At 32.9% G+C, this 24,161-nt stretch overlaps 1 protein-coding gene across 1 annotated transcript in view; it reads left to right on the forward strand.

Moving 5' to 3' along the window:
- The first annotated feature begins 1,008 nt into the window (after positions 1–1,008).
- Positions 1,009–24,161, forward strand: part of CtsL2 (Cathepsin L2) — a 26,615-nt gene continuing 3,462 nt past the window's right edge. Inside the window, 1 exon segment of the mRNA XM_017621430.1 lies at positions 1,009–1,091. Within this exon segment, the coding sequence (XP_017476919.1) occupies positions 1,009–1,091 (83 nt within the window).

Genomic DNA, 24,161 nt, shown 5'->3' on the forward strand with positions numbered 1-24,161 from the left:
AAGGTTCGTAGACTCTACGAACTATTTTAAGGAGTAACATCCATGTGGTATCACAATGTGCATCTGATTGGGTCTACGTGTTCTGGCCTCCTCCAAGTTAAGCAGCTAATTCAACCCAATTTCTTCAACTATGAATTCTTTTGTATAGCCATCGAAAACTAAATTCTAATTAAGTATATGCTCACTGGACCGAGAAATATCTACATTCATTTGTATTTTCCCCGCCGGGTCGAAGCCTCAGTGTTGCTTTTCTGACCATTTCATGTCAACTTCCTTGTTTGCAAACAAGGCGTTGTAAGAATAAAAAATTTTGATTTGATTAACGATTAAAAATTTTCGTATTTAAATCAAGTGAAAAGTGTTAACAAGTGTTTCCATTATACATACACTAGGTATAATGGAAATATTCAATTCAAATACGCCCGTATTAAAATGAAGCATTATTCACTACACGGATAGCGTTTTGCACGTCTCGGGTGCTTTTTCATATGTAATTAAGAAAGTATATGTATGTATACAAAGCATGCACAGCAATTTTAAAACGAGTTGGGTTGGTGCTCTTGCATGTGCGTATTTTTTTAATAAAGTGAGTTGTTAAGTCGTGCAGAAGTCATGCAAACGCAATCGGGAGTTTGTTTTTTTAACAATTTCCTATTTGAAAGTCCTCATACAAAAACTTGTTTGAATACGTTTTTTCTGCACTTCCCAAATTCTTTTTCGAATTCAGGACAAATAAAATGAAGTTCGGAATTTTATATTACCATTTTGATGTTGTGTCTGCAGAATATGTGAAGAAATAAAAAAATATGCAATGTATTCTACATAAATAAAAAATAATAAAAATGTAAAACAACATAAAAATGAATGAAAAAATTTAAAAATGTTTTTTTTATTGATATTCTATGTCCAAAAGTAGTTAGTTACTAGTTAGTTGACATGTAATGTCGAATAATGTAAAGTAATTACCTTTTTTCGAACAAAATATACAGTGTGCATGGTAGTAGCAAAATGCCCTTTATGGATGTATGCGTTTTGCCTTACAATAAAGACTACAGTAAAGTGCGTAATCGCTTTTTTCAATGCCGCATTAGGTAAAATCGGTTCCAAAAGCCTTTGCTGGTACCAATCGTTTGTATGCGTCCAGTTTCTACTCATTGGAAACTGGCGGGATATTTGGCCTAGGTTGGTGTACAATATTTATCATCAAAGATAAGAAACAGGTATTTGGCCAGGGGCAAGAGAGCGGTACGCTTCTTAACGCTTTGTATGTATGCAAATAAAAAAAAATAAAAAACTCTGATACAAGTTCTTTTTTTGCTTAATCAAATTTCCACTTCCTGGAAACTAATCTGACAACAATAAAAATTATACACATTGTAAAAAATTCATATGTACATGTATCTTGTCCCCCCTCAACCGTTTTCTAAATACGCCAGTGCGATTAACATACATTTGTATTCATCACTTAGAATTGTACTAACGGTAAATATTAGAAAGTGCAAAAGGAAGGCCATAGGCATGCAAGTAGTTAAACATCGGAGTACATACAGTGAAAGCTCCCATAAGCGGACATCGATGGTCACCTACTTTTTCTCCGCCTTTGTGATATGTCCGCTTATTAGAATTTAGTGAAAAATAATATTAAAATTCAAATTGAAAAATGGACATATGGGGTTTATAATTAAAAATAATATTTGACATTCAATATATAACTCAAAATATTACCATCTCATTGCCCAAGCAACAGCAAGAAGATGGGCAACGAAAAGGCAAACATTTGTATGGGAGAGCATTTTGTTTCGGAAAAATCACAAATAATCCGTTCCCAAGAACGTGTCCGCTTAAAACAGATGTCCGCTTACTAGATCGTTCGTCTATGGGAGCCTCCACTGTACATAAGTATCTGTAAGTATGTATGTATGTATGTATGTCAATAACCGTAAATGTTTACTTATTTCCGGAGGTGCCAATTCATAGGAAGCGTGCGGAGATGGCAGCCAACTCTTAACGCCTTTCCAAGCTTTTGCTGGGTGTTGACCAACACATTATATTTGCTGTTTGATACAAAATGTTCCATTTATTGAGATATTGTACCTTTTTTTGGGGTACATATTTGTTCGTTTTCTTAATTATAGAAACGCCGTAACTCATTTTCCTTGAAAAATAAGATTGTGTATAAAAGATGGTGATTACCAAATGAAACTTAATATAATTTGAGTTAGTTGCGGTCTGTAATAAAAAAATGCTTTTCTTAAACTTTTAAATAAAAAACTTAAATTTTCATAATTTTTTTAATTATTATTTAAGGTAACAAAATATCAGATATGGCTTTTCTATATTAAAGCAACAAACTGTTATTATGCGCCAAGATAGTTCCTAATAAAGTTAATAATGGAATAATGTAAGCAAATCGAATGAAAAATTATAACATTACTAGAGTAATTTTTACCAGGGACGTTAACCGAATGAAAAATTGTGTCGCTTCAATTCAGCGGTTCAATCCCTCTTTTGGATTAGTTCGTCATTAGGCTATTTTGTACAGAGGAAAATAAAAGGCATTTGATAGAAGCCAATAACAATTGGCCATTAAGGATAACTTTGAAACTTATCTTTATCACGCGCAATTGATCGTAAGTGTATGAATTTTTAAAATGAAACTTTGGCTGGCAATATTTAAGGAATGCTATAATTGTTATGAACAAGACGATTTATCAATTTAATGGTTATTAAATTTAGTATCTCACGTTCATATACAATTTTTCAATAAGACTACAAGCTCTCGAGATATTTAGAAAAACTTACAGAAACGATAACGATGAGTTTCAATATTACTTCAGTAACCATGTGAAAAAATATAAAAAAATTTGGCGAGATTTAATTAAAAAATTTCAACGTTTTCAAATGTTTATATAATGTAGGTATAAAGGTCACGCCGATTTGGTCAGTTTTCAAAATCGTAGTAGAATGAAGTCAAACACGGATTGTCCATGGATAGGAACTGTTTGATAAGTAAATAAAACCGTTTTCCGGCGGTTTTTTGGATATACATAGGTGGGTTTTTATTTGAAATCTTGATTTTTCGAAGATCGAATAAACCGGCTTTTTTCGAACAAACTGATTTTTTCAGTTAATACAAATCTTGACCTCTCCATAAAAAGTTTTGAGTGTTTCGAAGCTCAAGACTATATCCAGTTTAAGGGAGACCCTTAAATGGAGAGATCAACAACTTTGCTGCAGCTCCCAAGAAGTAAACTCGGAGGTTCGCCTTTTTAATGTTGCCGGAGCCAGAAATTGAACCATGGACCTCCCGAGTAGAAGTAGGCACATTGAAACACTCGGCTGCTGCTGAACGATCAATACTCAAAGTCGAAAAATTAGAAAAAATAAAAGAAAAATGTAAAACAAGAGCAAACTTAAAATTTTCGCTGAATTTTATTTGTTCTAAAACAAAAATTATCTAGTTTTACTCTGCTCTTTTCTAAATAAAAAATATTTTTATGTAAAATAAAACCGGCTTGTCCGATTCCAAATTGCAATTTTTCGAATAACACGAAAACCGGTTTTTAAAAAAAGCCGAATAATCGAACACCCCATGCAATACCAAAATAAAATTAGGGTGAGCAACGCCTCTTTTTAGTTATTTTATTCATTCTTGATAATTGAAGCGGAATGGTTTCAATAGTCACTGCAGAAACACATTTTGCGCGGTTTCTAAATTCATCGTTAAATAAAATTTGGGGACGCGCAATAAACATTTAAATATAAATACTTTCGTTACATAATTGCATTATGAGGACTCGCCATTATGAGGACTCGCCAATTCGACGATATGGCCGTTAATTCAGTTTTNCACTGCAGAAACACATTTTGCGCGGTTTCTAAATTCATCGTTAAATAAAACTTGGGGACGCGCAATAAATATTTAAATATAAATACTTTCGTTACATAATTGCATTATGTGAAAAGTGACTGTAGGTAAATGCACTAGTCTTTAAAATACCTTTTGAGGACTCGCCAATTCGACGATATGGCCGTTAATCCAGTTTATTTCCAAAAATACCGTCATATGGAAGGCAAACGCAGTTTTGAACCGATTTCACCCATTTTCATTACCAACCTTCCATACAAGCTGAACCACTGTGCAGTGCAATGATCAACAGAACAATTTTGCCGAAAAATTGTGTTGAAAAAAGATAGGTTTGAGAGTGACCAGAAATTAAAGGCAAGCCGAAAATGATATTCAGCTTTGTCGTTCGCGTTAACGAATTCAATAATTTTTAATACTAATCCGTGTTATTCGGCCAATGTGCATCGATTGTGNATTACCAACCTTCCATACAAGCTGAACCACTGTGCAGTGCAATGATCAACCTAACAATTTTGCCGAAAAATTGTGTTGAAAAAAAAAAGGTTTGAGAGTGACCAGAAATTAAAGGCAAGCCGAAAATGATATTCAGCTTTGTCGTTCGCGTTAACGGATTCAATAATTTTTAACACTAATCCGTGTTATTCGGCCAATGTGCATCGATTGTAGGCTCTTGCAACTAAAACAAACGATTAATATTTTATTTACAGGCTTGTTGTTAACCTCATGATACAATATAATTTCACTATTAACAAGGGATTTCCGAAACATTAAATTTTCGACCCGCCCTAATGTACATACATATATTTTTGCATTATTTTAACTGAGGACAATCAAAAAAAGCTATTTGTAGATCCTAGTCTTGACTAGCAACATTTATTATTCTCGAAATTGTATCCAGTATTTGATATTCAGTCCATCTAGGCACCCTCGCTCAAGCAAAATTTTCTTGAAATATGACCCAATCGAAAAGAGGAGCAGCGGTGATTTCTAATCTTGAAGTCTTGAGGTCTGAGTAATTTCGAATGACTTCCTGAAAGTTGCAGTTGGCCACATTTTGATAATACCTAACACTGCTTGAGGTTCACCGTGTATTGCTATAGATCCCTCATGGCAATAAATCGCCAAAATTGAATTTAACGTTTTAAGCAGGTGGCAACCCTCTTCAAACCCCTAAAATATATACCAAATATTTTTAATGATTAATGTGATATGGGTATCGAGTCAAATGGATATATCGAGTAACTGCGAAACAGACGAACTGGCAATGAAGGGTGTGTACGTCCCTTATGGTCGTGAGTACCTCTTTCGATGTGGATATAGTTTTATAAATAAGTACCACATATGTACGTTAAACTGGACGAAAAACATGGGCGGAAGTACCAGCTTATAGAGTAGCTTGATACCTACTTCTGGCTCAGGTTAAATAATGAAAGGTCCCGAGCCCATCACTCCGTGGAACGCCCGCGCTTTAGGCTAAGTTGAGGTCATCTGGATTCCGAATGGGGATATACATATGTCAACGGAATGTAATTTTCTGCCAACTNTTCTTGAAAAGTTTTTTGAGATAGAGCGTTTTCGAACTGGTTGCCGAGATAGGTCGATCTTCCACTCAGCCATCGATATGTACGTTAAACTGGATGAAAAATATGGGCGGATGTACCAGCTTATAGAGTAGCTTGATACCTGGCTCAGGTTAAATAATGAAAGGTCCCGAGCCCATCACTCCGTGGAACGCCCGCGCATTAGGCTACGTTGAGGTCATCTGGATTCCGAATGGGGATATACATATGTCAACGGAATGTAATTTTCTGCCAACGAATACTGCCGCAGCTGTAGAGCTTCCATTACACAGCCGTAGCTGAACTGAGACGACGATGTATACAGCAAAACATTTTCCATTATCTGTTAGACTTAAGTTTGGCAAAGGGCTGCGATTTATAGTGTTTCATAAATCTTTATAATTGGTTTAATTTTTAGGTACAAGATCGGAATCAAGCCAAAATGGAATCACAACAGACCATCAGGGATCTGGATGAGGACAGGCACTAAAATCTAAATCAACTCTTTTATGTTACCTTCTCTGTACGTCCCGCTATGTTGAGCTTCCCCCTGTATTAAGCTAGTATAGTAATTTTGCTGGACGCAGGTGGTAAAAACATTTGGCACCAAACATTAAATTTGTTTTTTATTAATTGTTAAAAGTTCTCTGCGTGCAATCGAAAGTAAGAAAAAATCCCCGTCCTTAGCAACGCTTTATATAACTGCTTATTTGGCTATGACATGCGCTATTTTTTATCTTTTTATCGCAGAAAAGTCTTTTCAACGCTTTAGAAATAAATACAACATTTAAATTGAGACAAATGGTACGACACAGATATTGTATATTGTATATGTATGTATACTAAATAGTTTATGAATTATATAGAAATGCGGGGCAAAGTCAAAACAAAAATATGTAAATACTAAAACCAAATTCAATGAAATCAATTTAAAATGATTAATTCCATATTAAAACAGCTGCGAGATGCTTTTGGTCGCTTGCCGCTTTTCATTCAGTAATTTGGTCAATCATTAAATTAGCATAAGAAACACTTCGGTTATGATTGTTATATCACATGAACAGTCAATTGGAAACATCTAGGCATTATATTTAGTATTTTATACATACATGAGAGAATATGTATGCGCAATAGACCGTATCAGAAAAATCGTTTGCTGTAGACTAGGGTGCCCATCTTTAGCTTTGTTTCTTTTCTAGCAGATAATTATCAGGAAGAAGGAGAAGAATGGGAAAATTGAGCGAATTACGCTCACAGAGAGCGAAATAAATAAATAATAAAGGAAATCAAAACTAGCAGAAACTAGCAAGTTAACAGCTGATCTGTGTATTTGACAATTGAAAATATTAGGCGCGAGTTTTTTTTATATTAATTTTGACATCTGCTAGTTTCTGCTAGTAAAAATTTCCATATATCCATGTTCTTGTCCCGAGAAGACAATTTTTTTGTCTTTCAAAGTCCATTGACCTCAAGTACCCTGTTCTAGTGCCTACCCATCAGATCTCAGTTCTGATCCCCCAATGTGCCATCCCGTTGTCAATAAATTGAAGCTAGAAATTTCGATTATTGCAATAGAATTATTAAAAAAAAAAATGTTATTTCCAATTGTAGGCAAAACAATTTTTGTTTGCAACAGATAAAATTTGAAAATACATTTTTTCCGAGTTGAAAACTTTCAAATATAGCAAAGAAAATTTGTTTGCCTTCATTGAGAATAAAGTTTCAGCAGCCAGACTAAAGTCATGGTACACTTCAGAACTTCCCAGTCGAATTAGCCTCCACCTGGTCGATGTAAAACGACCTTAGAAGTAAAAAGAGCTAACCATTCGAACTTCAACCCAGCTATTCCTATTGGGTTCTATGCTAAGTTCACCCAAATAATGTATGTCTGCATATGTAAAGTTCAGGGCGATTGTCACGAATAGATGAATAATCTACATACATAACTACTTATTAGTGCCAGTGCAGCAAATATAACAAAAAAAAGTTATAAAACATAATGAAATAAAAATGAGAAAACCAAAACAAAAGAAGCAATAAAAATCGGAAGCAACACATCTTAACAGAAATCAAAAAAATCATTATGCTCGTCTACATCTGTTTGTATGTAGGTGCATAAAAAAGCTCTTGAAAATAGTTACTTTCCTTTTAATAAGTACCTGCCATAGATGGTTCAAGTGGTCCGTCAACAAAGCTGGGCAGTCAATGTGCATTAGCTTACAATTAATCTTACGACTATACATACATAGATATGTTCATTAGGAGGTCGCTTCGTTGATAGAGATAAGTAAAACGGTTAAAATGCTCGTTTTCTCAAATGCTTGGAATTAGAAAAATTGTCAAACTAATAATACTGTTATGTTATAATTGTATATACAAATCTAGGGCTAATATTAAATACCCTCTATCTGGAATTTTACTCACGATTCTATTATAAGCCTCAAGGGGGACCAACTGAGTCCACAAAATGGTTCCGGCCCCACAACTACAGATGACGAGCCTTCCCTAGCCAATTCGTTGGCGGCCTTATTACCCACGAGTCCGCGGTGTCTTGGTACCCAGCATAGTAATACCAGATTCTTTGCTGTCAAGAGTTGGATAGTGTCAAAGCACTCCTTGACGAGCCTGAAGGTGATCATCGTATTGGAGAGTGCCCTTACGACCGCCTGCCTGTTTTAAAAGATAACTAGAAATGCGCCTTTTAAACCCTTCTCAAGGTTCCGTTTCGCAAAAATTGAGTTTGCTAGTACCACGGCCTGCACCTGGACCTAGTACCCTTTACAATAGAAAGCTTTGCGCCTAGTTCTGGTAAACCATTTGACCAGATATCTCGGTCTGGAATTTTGACCTGAAATTTCCTTTACGAAATCGTCGGAGAACTAGCAGATTTCTAGACCTGGTATTTTGCTCAAAATACCTTTGTGTTGTATCATGTGTTTAAGAGTACTGTCAGAATTTTGCATTTGCAAATTCCTCGAAGCTGCTGCTGCATGGACAAAACTATGGAGTGAAGAAGAAGCTCCTATCACCGCCAGTAAAGCCATCCTTTAGAGTTTGTTCAGACGTGAAATGGCAGTTTTTTGTAGCATTTTTGGCCACCAGACTATGGAGGTATGAGTAACAATCGGATGGACCATATTTGTGTATAGCCGTTCTGTTGGTTAGGAGATTAGACCCCATGTTCGACCGAAAAGGTCACCAGGGTAACCGCGATATATTTGATTGTGTCAGAGTACTCAAGCACTATTTTTTCAAGGGTAACCTTCTTGTAAACGGTACCAGTACAGCCTTTTTACTGTTACTCATTGACACACCAGTTTGATACCACGCGCAGAGCTGCACTCATAGCATCTGATATAGTGCAGCCGAATTTTCGCGTCACAATAATTACTAGGTCGTCCGCATAACCAACAGCATCATAACCACTTTCTTGACTTTCACTTGGTCAACCACGACGAGATACCAGAGTAGAGCAGAACGAACACCTCCCTGTGGGCACCCTCTATTGCCTAGGGAAGTTGCGATATCATGTTCATGGAGCATAGTTTCGATGCACCCGACAGCGGACAGATCTATGCCTCGTTGGACCAGCGGTTTTAAGATATATTCCTAGGTGGTATTATCAAAAGCCAAAAAAGGCATAGCGTGTCGTGTGCAACAAGGTAGGTTGGCAAAATTATTTAATTATTTTAAGATGCTGACTTAGCTCTTCGTTTCTCTTTCAGTAGCTTAAAATCTGGCTTAAGAAAGCTATAGAGGGGAACATTCACATAACGTTTACCGACCTTTTGACATTCTCTGAAAATTTCTAAACTTGTCAAATAGTGAATACGCTCTCAAATAAAAAATAAAAAAACAAATATTTAGTTTTACTTTAGTGTGCTGTATAAAATTCATATTTACATGAACACAAGTTATGCTGATAAAATATATATAAAATCTAGCTCAGTGACATGAGGTGAGATGTTACTTTCGATCCTTCAAAGGCGTAAAATAATAAAGAAATATACACTTTTTAATTTTTCGAAAGCCATTTTCACAACATCCGTCATAGTCCAAAGTTTATTTTAGTACAGTAGATGTAATAAATACCACTAGAAATATGAACCATTATTAAAAATTGACAGAAAATCACACATTGCACATTGATAGGTTTTTCAAAAAGTATAGAAAATGAACTAAAATTTGTTTGAACACTGCAACACCCTACAATAGAATGTAGAACATAAAAATCTTTTCAGTCAGAGCTATGGGGATATCCTTCATGATAATGGGTTACCCTTTTCTAGAAATCCTTGAATGAATTTCGTCCCCCTAGGGACACACTGTGCGATGTGAGAAACCTGGGAATTTTGTCGATGAATTAGAACAGAACGGGGAGGTTACGCGATAACTGCAGTTCTTCGCAAAACATCAAAGTGACCTTTAGAGAAGCCCATGGAAAGCTTTCGGCAGGTTATCTCATAAATTTAACAAAGAAAAACAAATTTAATGCCCATATGTATCTCATGATTTTTCACCGAAATGATCTCACATTAAGTTTTTATAAAATAAATCTGCAACTGATAACAAAATAATGACGGGAAATACATTTGGTGCATATTTAGTTGTNTGTACATTATTTTGGGTTCATGAATATTTTAAAAGAAAGCGACTTGCACGTAGGGAAGTGAAAGTAGTTTTAATAAAAGAGATTAGTTATAGTAAAATCACCGACTAATCCTATAAGTCGTTCGCAAAAAGCAGTGGCGCAGTACCAAGTGAATTACATAGCTCGTGATTTGTATTGAAAATATTTTGATCTGTTTAAGAGATTTATACCTAATTATTTATACTTAATTAGCTTTTTAGCAGACTTCAAAAAAAAGGAGGAGGTATCAATTCGTCGGAATATTTTTTTATGCATTTATCTAATAACTTTGGACCGCGTGAACCATTTTTTATCGAACAGGCGGCATGTGAACAACGCCGCCCTTTTATCTGACATTTACATGAAATATTAAAAAAAAAATTATTCAAAACCTTCAAAAAACCTTCTGTACAACTGTCAATTATTTCGTTTCCATTTTCGGGCATATTTTTATTGGAAAAAGTCAAACTTTCGTTCCATGATACTTCAAAAGCAATTAAAATTAACCCATTGACATAAAAACATAAAAATATTCTTAAAACTCAATAAAACTCAAAAATTTTAGACTAATAGCCAGTTTCCCGAAATCAGTTTAAATAAAAAATGATTTTTTATTTGAATTTAATACGCCTGATGTAAAAAATAATAATATGCTCGTAAATTGGTCGGTAAATTTTGTTGACTCCAATTATTATTTTTATCGGAAATCTTATGGTAAACGCTTTCTAAGGTGGACACAGAAAACTAATATTGAGCCACTCTAGTAAATCTTACGAAAATTTTGATATTCCTGCCCACTGTAAAAAATGGAGTTTTGAATCCCCTGTTTCTTGACAACCCGGCGTACCTATAGATTTCAAAGAGGTTCACTAACACTACGATTTAGTGGGGTTGTAGCCTAATTGGACAAAATAAAATGTTAAGCGGGTACACTTGAGGAATTTTCACCCTCACCTAGTGGTAAAGTGAAAGCATCAGAGTTAATTGCGAATATATACACAGCTGATCAATGTCGAAAAGAGCTGAATAACATAACAGGGCGTTGCAAAAAGTGGTGTTTGAGTAAAATAAGTTTTTATGGTAAAGTTTTAGGTCCAGTTGATAGTCAATTACCGAATTAGTTTGAATTATTATCAAACTAAACTAAATAAATAAGCCTGCACTTATCGGAATTTATGTTTCAAAATTTTCCTCCTTTCAAAATTTGCCGCCCTGTGCCAGTGCTCCGATCATTGGATCATGAAGAAATTAACTGTTCTCCTAAATGTGTATATACGCATTGAAGGCAGTGCTTTTTTTGCTTAATAACGCCTTGTTTTTCTATATGGAAAAAAACTGATATCACGTAAAACTTACTTGAGTAACACAAATTAAAAACAAAAAGTCACATTAAAAATTAATTTTCCTTTGACATTTTTATATTTACATATGTATATCGAGTCCTAACCGCCAAAAACAAACGTAAGCGAAATTTTTTCAAAATTTTCATATCTTCAAAAAACTTTGTATTATTTGGCGGAGTCGCTAAAAAGTGATAAAAATATATTAAACTTAATTAATGGATATGAAACTGCATCTGAACTTGAAGTCGTAATTTTTGAAGCGGGTCACCTGTTTACAAATTCAAAATCAATATATTTAACAAAGCAAATGTAATGTTTGAATATTGGTTTCCAACGAGAAATGTTTAAGAAAACTTTATCTTGAATAACTTTTGAGGAGGGTTGCCACCTGTTTAGAAATTCAACACTTTAATTAAAAACTTCATAACTATTTTAGTATGTACGTCCAACTAGAATGTTTGGAAAACCAAATTTCTTAAAGATTTTTGAAGGGTGTTGCCACCTATTTAAAAATCCAAAACCAATTAGTCAGAAATACATTCTAGTCAAAAATTAAAAAACAAACGTTAAGTATTTTTATCCGCAGAATCCGGCTGTTATAAAAACATTTGTGTTCCATTCAAAAAACTTAAATTTGTTTCTAAAATCGATTCGACAACGGAAACATCGGCGGCATTTGTGAAAATTTTATTAATCAATGTTAAAACAATTTTAACTCCATTTCCCCTTAAATACGGCTAAGGTCGTCTACATTTTTACATAATAAAATTGTCATTGAACTAACGTGTATAATTGAGTGATTATTCAAGGCAGAAGGTAATTAATTAACCTTAGGGCCATTAACTTATATATTTTAAAGTATAGTTAAATCATTAGTTAAACTTAACTACAGAAAATGCTATAGAAATTTCTGTAGTTAAGTTTAACTAATGATTTAAATATACTTTAAGATAGTTCAGTTAATGGCTCTTAAGTGCTTGCGCTATAGGCATATTGCCGCCCGTGGCAAACAAAAACCGTGAAATCTTTTAAATGATGCATTTGTAAAGGTCAAAAATTGTTTTCTTAGTATATATATATTAGGGTGGTCCTTAAAAATCACATGAACGATTTTTTTCAGTCTCACCCCCTCTATCGGTAATAGCACAATCACAGGTATCACATACAAATTTTGATTCCTATTGGGGACGGTTAAGGCGTGTCGCACAGTGGGCAAAGTTCATATTCCTCTATAGAGACTCAAAAAATAAAAATTCATTTTTTTTTCATCTAATACCCAAAATCGATACTGCCATAGTCGAAGATACTACATATAAATTTTGGTTCCGATTGGAGTCGGTTAAGGCGTGTCGCAATGGGGCCACCAAAGGCCAGAAGCCTCTATGGAGACTTAAAAAATTAAAAATATTATTTTCATTCAATACCCAAAATTGATACTACTTTTTAAGTCGAAGATATCACATATAAATTTTTCGGAATTATTTCATAAATCAATTAAATTAATGCCACTTTTATCAAGTAAATTCACAATAACTAAATAGTAGCAGTAGAGCAGCTAATTTGATTGTTTTTAACTATTTGGTCTTAAAAATGTGAAATATGGAGTAGGTTCAGAAGGCGCAGCAGTTGTCGTTAACTGTTGCTAAAAAAAATTAGTGACTAGTGAGTGACGTTATGCGTCTTCTGAACGGTTAGATACATTTGCTGTCAAATTCAACTGTCAAAGGTACACACAAAATGTTGTCCTAAAAGATCAGAAAGATATTACTATCATCTAACACTCAACTGTTGGGTTTATTAGAAGTACACAACAACGCGTGCAATCAGAACACGTCCATTGTTAATTTTCAAAAAACTTCTAAGTGATCAAAATGTATTTGTATGTGATACCAACTTTTAATACATGCTTAACTCAGCAGCCCAAACGGTGCTTTTTGGGCCTAGCAAGAGATGGATCGATGCTATGGACGCAAACAAATTAACCAAGGAAGAAAGTCGCATTAATCTTTATTTTTTCAATTTAAATACTTTTTTTCACATGGTGTACTACGATATTTATCCACCGACCAAATAGCTGCAATGCAAAGACGAATGAGCATTTGTTATGCTGACATTGGATGTCAGCCTAATAAGGCCCAGTAGCCCAACCAGTAGTTAAACGTATTTCTTGTTTTAAAGTAGGCAAATTTAACCCACTAAATACACCCTGGTTTTAACAAGTTAATTAACTGGACATTTCAGCCAACTTGAAAAACTTGAATTAAAAAATTATTAAAATAACTTTCTAAAACTTCAACAATTATTAAAAAAATTTGGTTCTTTTTACCTCCCTTTTATTAGCTCGGAATGTAACTATGTAATATTGATGCACCTAAAAGATGCAGCGATTTCTATTCTCAAGTTACATACCTGCTGACAGTACGAATGGAAATTATAATAGCGAGGTTTTAGTTTTTATACTATAATTTTATTTAAAACAAAGAAAATCTAAAAGAAAAAGTAAATTGAATTAAAAGTATAAATAAATATAAATAAGTTCCCAAAAAAATGTATTTTTCTTTTCAAAATAGTATAAATAAAAGCGAAAAAAATTAAATAACTTCCTAAAAATTTAATAAAACTCAAAAAATATTTTTCTCTTTAAAACAATAAAATCTAAAATTTGGAAGAAAATCAAATTAAAAAGAAAAAATATAATTATAAAAAGAAAAAAATACCTTTCTGAAAATTAAATTTAAAAAAATTAATTAAATTAAAAAAAAATATTCTTCTTTTGGAAACAATTTAAACTAAAAATTAAATTGAAAAAGAAAAAACTTATAAAAGTAAGAGTACCTACAAAATAAGTTTCTGATAAATAAAAAATCTAATAATTAAAAGTAATTTACATTAAAAAAGTTAAATTAAATTAATAAAACAAACAAAAAATGACAGGCCAGTGCTTGCTCGCTCGGCCATTGCGATTATTGGTGCAGCGCACAGTGATTTAAAACTGGCATTTAGTGTTCAGAATTCACTAGAGCCTACGTTTTTCACTAAATTTGATTAATTATTTTTAGATGAAAGCTAATAAAATTTGCAAGAGATCAGTTGAGCCCGATTTTTGAATTTTTGTTTGTTTGTATTAATTTTTTACTAGAAAATGCAGAAAAATTAGCATTTTTGAGGAAAATCGATTCTCCTGTTCCAGTTAATAAATGTTATATAATAAAAACTAGTTGAAAACAATTGAAGGGTTCCCAGAAAACGAAAAAAATGTTCACAAAAATAATTTGTAATGTTCTAAAAAATATTTCATCAAAATTAAAAAAAAAATAAATTTAGTTCTTACAAAAATGTTGGGTATGGAGTTTTATAGGTCATTAAATTTTCGCTAACATTTCGAGCACATCTACATGCTATTTACATAAATGGAAAATAAGTAAAAGGGTTTGCGATATTATTAAAAATCAACGCGAACTCTCGAAGTTTAACGATCTATAAGATTGCATATCCAAAATTTTTCTAAAAACAAAAAAAAAATATTTTGGTGAAAATTTTTTTACGTTGCAACTTTTTCTAATTTCATTAGCTTTCATTGAAAAAAATTAAACACATNTACATATAAATTTTGGTTCCGATTGGAGTCGGTTAAGGCGTGTCGCAATGCGGCCACCAAAGGCCAGAAGCCTCTATGGAGACTTAAAAAATTAAAAAATATTATTTTCATTCAATACCCAAAATTGATACTACTTTTTAAGTCGAAGATATCACATATAAATTTTTCGGAATTATTTCATAAATCAACAAATTAACCAAGGAAGAAAGTTGCTGACATCCAAATGAGCCTAACAAGGCCCAGTAGCCCAACCAGTAGTTAAACGTATTTCTTGTTTTAAAGTAGACAAATTTAACCCACTAAATACACCCTGGTTTTAACAAGTTAATTAACTGGACATTTCTNCTTTTTGTTGTTACTCACTTTTTACTCTCACTTCAGAGAGTAAATTTGCTATTTGACATTTTTACAGGACTTTGCACGATAAATATTGGATCAGAGCTAATATTTCAGCTATACTGCCTACTGTCTTTTAATTGCCTTACGAAAGACTTTCAAGTATCTTAACCAAAATTGCACCGTAAAAATGGCAGTTGGGGGTTAAAAATCTTTAAAAAAATTACCAAGCAAATATTAAAAAAACTAAAATTCCATATACTTTATCTCAAAATATCGATTAAATCATATGGAATTTTTGTTGTTCCGGTGACTCCCCAATTCGTCNAATCTAAAAGAAAAAGTAAATTGAATTAAAAGTATAAATAAATATAAATATGTTCCTAAAAAAATGTATTTTTCTTTTCAAAATAGTATAAATAAAAGCGAAAAAAATGAAATAACTTCCTAAAAATTGAATAAAACTCAAAAAATATTTTTCTCTTTAAAACAATAAAATCTAAAATTTGGAAGAAAATGAAATTAAAAAGAAAAAATATAATTATAAAAAGAAAAAAAATAATTTTCTGAAAATTAAATTTAAAAAAATTAATTAAACTTTAAAAAAATATTCTTCTTTTGGAAACAATATAATCTAAAAATTAAATTGAAAAAGAAAAAACTTATAAAAATAAGAGTACCTACAAAATAAGTTTCTGATAATTAAAAAATCGAATAATTAAAAGAAATTTACATTAAAAAAGTTAAATTAAATTAATAAAACAAACAAAAGCCGCCGTGCCGATCTCCCAAATGACAGGCCAGTGCTTGCTCGCTCGGCCATTGCGATTATTGGTGCAACGCACAGTGATTTAAAACTGGCATTTAGTGTTCAGAATTCACTAGAGCCTTCGTTTTTCACTAAATTTGATTAATTATTTTTAGACGAAAGCTAATAAAATTTGCAAGAGACCAGTTGAGCCCGATTTTTGAATTTTTGTTTGTTTGTATTAATTTTTTACCAGAAAATGCAGAAAAATTAGCATTTTTGAGGAAAATCGATTCTCCTGTTCCAGTTAATAAATGCTATATAATAAAAACTAGTTGAAAACAATTGAAGGGTTCCCAGAAAACGAAAAAAATGTTCACAAAAATAATTTGTATTGTTGTAAAAAATATTTCATCAAAATTAAAAAAAAAAAATGAAATTTAGTTCTTACAAAAATGTTGGGTATGGAGTTTTATAGGTCATTAAATTTTCGCTAACATTTCGAGCACATCTACATGCTATTTACATAAATGGAAAATAAGTAAAAGGGTTTGCGATATTATTAAAAATCAACCCGAACTCTCGAAGTTTAATGATCTATAAGATTGCATATCCAAAATTTTTCTAAAAACCAAAAAAAAAATACTTTGGTGAAAATTTTTTTACGTTGCAAACTTTTTCTAATTTCATTAGCTTTCATTGAAAAAAATTAAACAAATTGGGTGATAAATTAAGGCTCCAGTGAATTGTGAACACTAAATGCCAGTTTTGAGCCACCGGCCAGCGCGAGCAAAATGATATACAAGTGCTTTAAATCACAAACGCTTTTGACCAAGAAAGTTGGCAAGGAAGTTACAGGAAAAATGATCCAGTACTCCCAATTCCTCCAAAATCCTGTAAATGAGAGCGATTTTTGGAGAGTTGTGTAGAGAATGAAGTTCACAGATTTTACCCAAACTTTTTCTTCTGGTAAAATCACGAAAAGTATCAAGTGATCACTGGTTGACGTTTTTACAGGAAAAATGCTTTTTTTGTTCCCGTACTTTTTGTTGTTACTCACTTTTTACTCTCACTTCAGAGAGTAATTTTGCTATTTGACATTTTTACAGGACTTTGCACGATAAGTATTGGATCAGATCTAATATTTCAGCTATGTTGCCTACTGTCTTTTAATTGTCTTACGAAAGACTTTCAAGCATGATAAAAACATAGCAAGGTATAACCGTTCTCTCAATTTGTCGGCCATGATTTTTTTTTGAAGTTTGCCAACATTTTAAAATCATATAAATGTGAAAATAAAAAAATGAAATTGTTCGAAATTGTTGTTGCTTGAGATTGAAAATGAAAATGTGTGTGTGAGTTTGTGAGAAAATTTAAAAATTAAATTGTTTGGAAACGTCAAGAATTTTAAAAGTGACTCTCAGCGGTTCTACCTTACTATATTTTTATCATGCTTTCAAGTATCTTGCACCGTAAAAATGGCAGTTGGAGGGTAAAAATGTTTAAAAAAATTACCAAGCAAATATTAACAAAATTAAATTCCATATACTCTATCCCAAAATAACGATTAAATCATATCGAATTTTTGTTTTTCCGGTGACTCCCCCATTCGTATCTTATGAGACGCACTTAATGACAAAAATGCAATCGAAAGCGCGCTTTTGTCTGCCATTTGAAATTTCATGAACATCACGCACAATCACTGTTGCTAGTAACGGCCTCTAAAAAATTACCATAACAAAATATCTACATACATGCAATTCAAAAATTACGTAAAACTCCTAATGCTGCCACTGTATCACTCACTCATGATGGGTCCATCATCATTGAACATATTTATTTGCCACAAAGCGCAGTTGACGTCGATAGTGTAGCATAACTAAATTTTGAGTTCAATAAGTTGGCGTACAACTTCATGCAAATAACGCTGAGCTGAGCTTCTGTTGATTTATGATTTCTTTTTGCTTATCTACATAGTCTGTCTGATTTTTTCGGGTTTTTGTCGGATAATTATGCACAATAACTTCAACTTTCTTCGATTTTATATTTACGAGCGTGGGCAATTTGACACAATAAATATACATACATACATATATGTAAATATGTATGTACGGGTGAAAAAATATGATCGTTGAAGCTCAGGAAATGGCACAAGTGCCTATACTAATGATGTGGGAGAGCGCAGGTGCTTGCATATACTATCTGCACAATAATTACAGTATGGGGAAATTATGACCAAATTAAAAATACATAAATGTTAGTAAATTAACTATGAACAAGTAAAGGGTGGTGCCGTCTTTATCTACGCCGAAGGCTTCATACTTTCATGAGCATCAAAAAATTATACTTCAACCATTTACTGAATTTAAATTAGTTGCTTGGAGCTAAACAAAATGTTTATATACACTGCATACATAGAAGAGTCATATACAAGTAATTTTTAAACAAAAAACAAAACCGACTTCAATTCCCATATAAAAATATATGTATGTATATATAACTGTATGGGACCACCTCTGAGACACTACCTTTCCGATGCAAAAAGAATTATCGAAATCGGTTGACGTGGTCCAAAGTTATGCGGTAACATACACAACAAGAAAAATGTATTCCGACGAACTGACTCCTTTTTTGGAAGTCGATTAAAAATAAGCGCATATCTGAAGAATCGGTGATGTAGAAGATCGGTCTTATAATGCACTNTCGATTAAAAATAAGCGCATATCTGAAGAATCGGTTATGTAGAAGATCGGTCTTATAATGCACCGATCTAAATGATTTTCACTACTGTGTAAGATCGATATTTAAACCGCTTACGCAATTCAATGGCTTTAGCTGTCTACATAAAGGCAAAACTTGTATCTAAACAATCAGTGGTATGGAAGATGTGTATAGATACCTCGTACAACACCGATCTTTGCTATTTTCTAAGTAGACTTTATTTGATTACTTAGAAATTAGTTCACGAAATTGTTCAGTTATAGACGTTCAAATGAAGGAGTTTTAAAGTAAAACCCCCATATCTGAATAATCAGTTGTATGGTGACTATAGGTTATAGTGACCCTATCCTTGTCATTTTAACGTTATCAAAACAAATTCTATGGGACTGAGAAATATTATTTTCTACTTTTTAGTCCATTTATAAAAGCGTTGTATATTAAAAAGTTTTTTTTTATATTATTTTTCTTTAACAAAGGAAACTGTCGTTAAATATAGCTTTACATCAGAAGTCATGTTTGTATTACTTAAATATAAAAACAGAGATAAATTACAAACTTATGGCGCTTTCTTTTCTATTAAACAATTTTGCCTTCTTATAAATATTGGATCATTTTCAGAAGGTTGCTTTTTGGCCCGAAAAATTGCTATATTAGCTGAGAGTATGGCACTTTTGATTAGTCGGAGGGCAATATTTTGAGAAATGAACACGTAAAGCTGTGCAAGCAGAAGGTAGTTTAATTTATTGACATTCGTTGTTGTTGCCGACCACTTTACTTTTAACAAGTTTATGACATTTAACTAAAATCATACCACCAGATTCACTAGCAGAAAAATTTTTGTTTCTTAAAAAAGTAGAAAAAAAATTTCGAGCTGGATGAAAATATTAAAAGTGTTGCGCGTTTCCAAACTGCCAGAATTCGGTACACCTGAGCAAATGTTCGAATATAAAGTTTTTTGCTTTTCCGAGGTAGGGTACGTAGGTTGATAACAAATTGCTGACGCAAAATATCTTTAAACCTCTGAAAGATGTACCATTATCCGTGAAAAAGGAAAGAGGTCGAGTTAAAATGATGCCTGCAACTTGTAACAGTACCAATTTTTGGATTCTCGGAATTTTCTGATAAAGATGTGGTGCTGCTAAAAATATATATACAAAAATATAAGCACGAAACTATGTATTTGTCACAAGAATTATCCACATAAGATGAAAACTACTGCAGTTTTATTTTATAAAATTTAAAAAGTATTTTTGCACCATGTATTGTCTTCCCAGAGAGTTTTGCTCCACATCGAAATTCGTGCTCTTTTATTTTCTAGCGAATAAAACTTCACACTTAAATTTAAGACATTCATAACAAAAATTTTATGAAGAAAATTCCCCCTACGTTCTCCCAAATATAAACTGGGACGCAAAATTTAAGCAAGTTTTGCCTATTTTTCTTTAGTTTACTTAATATATTATTATTTTTTATGAATATGTAGCTCATTACTTAACAAACAATATATACTACAAACAGATTTCACACTTGGTGTAAAAATTATGAAAATTCTGCAAAATTTCATCAAAACTTGTAACTTTTTAATCTGCTAAAATGACGCGTCCCAGTTTATGTGTATTTGGGTCACTCGCTTAAAACGAAAAACATTGAAATCGGCTCACTATCTGATTGTTTTTCAATTTTATATAACACAGTCCGACATGAAAATTTTCTCAGAGATAAGACTAGCCATTTCTAATAGATTTTGGAGCACTAAATTTGTAAAATTAAAAACTTGTATATTTGAATTTGAATAAAATAGGGCGAAGAGCAAAATCGGCTAATTTTTTTTTGCAAAACGGCTAAAAAATCGGCTGCCGGCTAAATAGAATTTTTTCCGGCTGTTTGCTGTCGCAACCGGCTAAATCTAGCCGGAAAACGGCTAAAATGGCAACGCTGCATGTCAATGGTAGATGCTTATAGGCGGGTATATATAATAGAGTTTGTAAAAGGGGGCGTGGCACATCCCATAGGCGTGGAATTTTTTATCAGCTATATCTACGGAACCATAAGTCCCACGAACTTGAAATTTGGTATGCAAACATGTCAATGGTAGGTGCTTATGGAATGGTATATATAAACGAGTTTTGTAAAAGGGGGCGTGGCACTTCCCATAGGCGCGGAATTTTTTATCAGCTATATCTTTGGAACCATAAGTCACACGAACTTGAAATTTGGTATGCAGGCGTTGCACATCCCATAGGCGCCGAATTTTTTATCAGCTATAACTTCGGAACCATAAGTCGCACGAACTTGAAATTTGGTATGCAGACATACCAATGGCAGGTATATATAAACGAGTTTGTAAAAGGGGGCGTGGCACTTCCCATAGGCGCCGAATTTTTTATCAGCTATAACTTCGGAACCATAAGTCACACGAACTTGAAATTTGGTATGCGACATACCAATGGTAGGTGCTTATAGGAGGGTATATGTAAACGAGTTTGTAAAAGGGGGCGTGGCACATCCCATAGGCGTGGAATTTTTTATCAGCTATATCTACGGAACCATGTCACACGAACTTGAAATCTGGTACGCAGACATATTCATGGTAGGTGCTAATAGTAAGATATATATGAATGAGTTTATAAAAGGGGCGTGGCATATCCTGTAGGCGTGAAATTTTTAATCAGCCATAAATTGGGAACCATAAGTCACATGAACTTGAAATTTGGTATTCATACATAGGTATCTAAATATGGGAGGTGTCCTGAGTAAAGTATATATAAATGAGTTTGTAAAAGGGGGATATACGTATATATATTTATCTATTAGATAACTCGGATATTTATACCTGTGTGTTTTTTTTGAAACCTTACCGTCTTTAAATTATTTTGAAATGGAAAGATTAAATCTTTTTTTAATCTCGCGATGCTGTTAAACGAAAAAGGTTCGTTCATAATGAATTAAACTCCTTCCGAATTAAGCATTCTACTAGAAAAGTGCAGCTAAATAAAACAGCTAATCGAATAGGCAGCTAAACGGAATGTACCGTAGTAGAATAATTTTAATTTAGAAACTTGATCCTTACCTTAATCCATCTAATATTAATAATGGAATAAAATTTTTAGTACAAGTGATAATCCATATATATTAGTTATAGCACGATAAAGCCAAAAGTATGGCTCCTAAGGATGCCTTAATGTAAACAAAGAAAATAGTTTGTCTCCTTTAAGTTATGCTGAACTGAATATTTGTATTACTGTTTTATATTTTGATTTGTTTACCCCGAACGACGTCGGGTGCTCTGCTAGTAAATTTATAAATATGTTATATGCACTTAAGTATGGTCAGCTGATAAGATTAAGTGACATTGTTACCAGTTTTGGCTATTTATCTTTTGTTTATTTAATGTTTATGTTTTTTTGCTGACGGTGCTAGGAATTTTCTTCTATATAAAAGTAATTGTCAATTGCTAAAAATCAACGCGATTTCCTAGCATCTTGAAATTTGCACTAAAATTTAATGGGCTATAAAACTGCATACCTAAAATTTTTCTAGAAATTCTTAATAAAAAGTTTAAAATAAACAATCGTGGTACAAAGCACAATAAAAATATTAAAAAAAGTTTAAAACTTTTGGGTGTAACTGGTATTTCAATTCACGAAAGGTTAATGGGTTCAAAATTCGAAATCAAGTTTAATACGATTTTTAATGTTTTTGGGGCAAATAAAAGCATGTATTATTTTGTTTTACGAAAAAAATATCTCTGGGTTACGACCAATAAAAAATTTATTTCCCTTTCATCCCGAAACATTTTGTGTGTGTGTTATACGAATAGGTGCGCAGTGAAGTCTCAGCAGCAACTGATTTGATTTGCTTTGCCGAAGTGATAGCAAAGCATAGTTGCCAACTTGGAGCTTTAACCACTAGATTTAGTGCTTTTTGAAAATTAAAACGCCAAAAAAAATTATTTAGAGCCTAGTGCCTTTTTTAGTGCTTTTTTCTGAACTAAAATTACTTCGAGATAGTTAAAACCTGAAATAATTTGGAATATTTAAGGTTGTGGCAGCACTGAATTTACTAAAATCTACAAATTTAAATGGACTAAAATACAACCATGATTGATAAAAAGCTGAAGTTGCAAACCCACCTTGTTAAATTCTATTCGCATTGAAAATGCTAGTACGCAAGTAAGTAAAGTATTTGTTTTTTTCTTTTCTAATTATTTGTACAAATTTTGTTTTTTTTTTTACCACACATCGTTTCTTGGTGCTGAATCCAAATCTGGCCTCACAATAGCTATAGCACTAGAATTTTGAGATATCCTAACCTCAAAGTGCCAAAAGCACGGTTTTTAGCGATATTTGAAGTTATATAATGAAAACATCAAATTATTTGCTCATTTCTAATTAGGGCATCATTTTCGTTTGATATGATTCGATTTTTCTTTCTCGAGATATACCAGTTGTAATGTGCAGTATTTCGGTATTATGTTATGAAAAAAGCATCCCTTGATTCAAAAAAATTTGGTGCTTTTAGTGTGGTAAAACGCTTTTTTCCAAGTTTTTGGTGCTTTTTGAAAATCTAAAGATGACAACACTGTAGCAAAGCATCAGTCAATCCCAGAGTGTCCAAATTTGGCGATTTCGCGCCAATTTGGCGATTTTTTTGGACATTTGCTCGTAAAAATTTAGGAAATCGCCATTGGCGATTTTTGGCGATTTTCCCCTTCAAATAAATTTTTTCCAATAATTTTACAGAAGAGGCTAATGAACTGTGTGATAAACTTGACTTAAGAAGCATTTTAAAATACTGTCAAAAATGTTTAATCACCCTAATCGAAGAACTTTTGAAACGGTTATCTACTCAATTAAATACTTTTAAAATAGCTTTGATTTTGTCACCAAAAAAGTGTGTGAATCACAAGAGGGCGAGTTTCAGGGACCTGCCAATTCACTATTTGACTTTGAAGGAAAGAAGGGAAGCGCATGTGTGTGATAGTGTGAGTTTGCTCATCTCCCCAGCTAAACCAGCGTGACCGAAACTCCAACACAAACGCAAATTGTATGCTGTTACTAACACACATGTAATAATTTTTGATTGGAGTGCCATCTATTGTTTTTTCTTGCGAGGTATCTTTCGCATATGAGTAAGTAGTCAAGCGAATCTTTTCTCATATGAGCAAGCAGGCAAACTATTTGGTTTGAAAAATCACACGTACACAAAATTTCTGGGAGCATTTTTGATTCACTATTAAGAATGTGATAGCAAAACGTGCCGAACTTAATGGGCACGCGTGACGGTCACGTTACTAGGAAAGTGACCGTCACTGTTCTTGCTGGGTCTGATTTACAATTATGTTATGTGGCAAACCAA

This window comes from Rhagoletis zephyria, unplaced genomic scaffold (assembly GCF_001687245.7).
Source record: "Rhagoletis zephyria isolate East Lansing unplaced genomic scaffold, Rhagoletis_zephyria_1.1 Rzeph_scaffold_02458, whole genome shotgun sequence".
Taxonomy (NCBI): Eukaryota; Metazoa; Arthropoda; class Insecta; order Diptera; family Tephritidae; genus Rhagoletis; species Rhagoletis zephyria.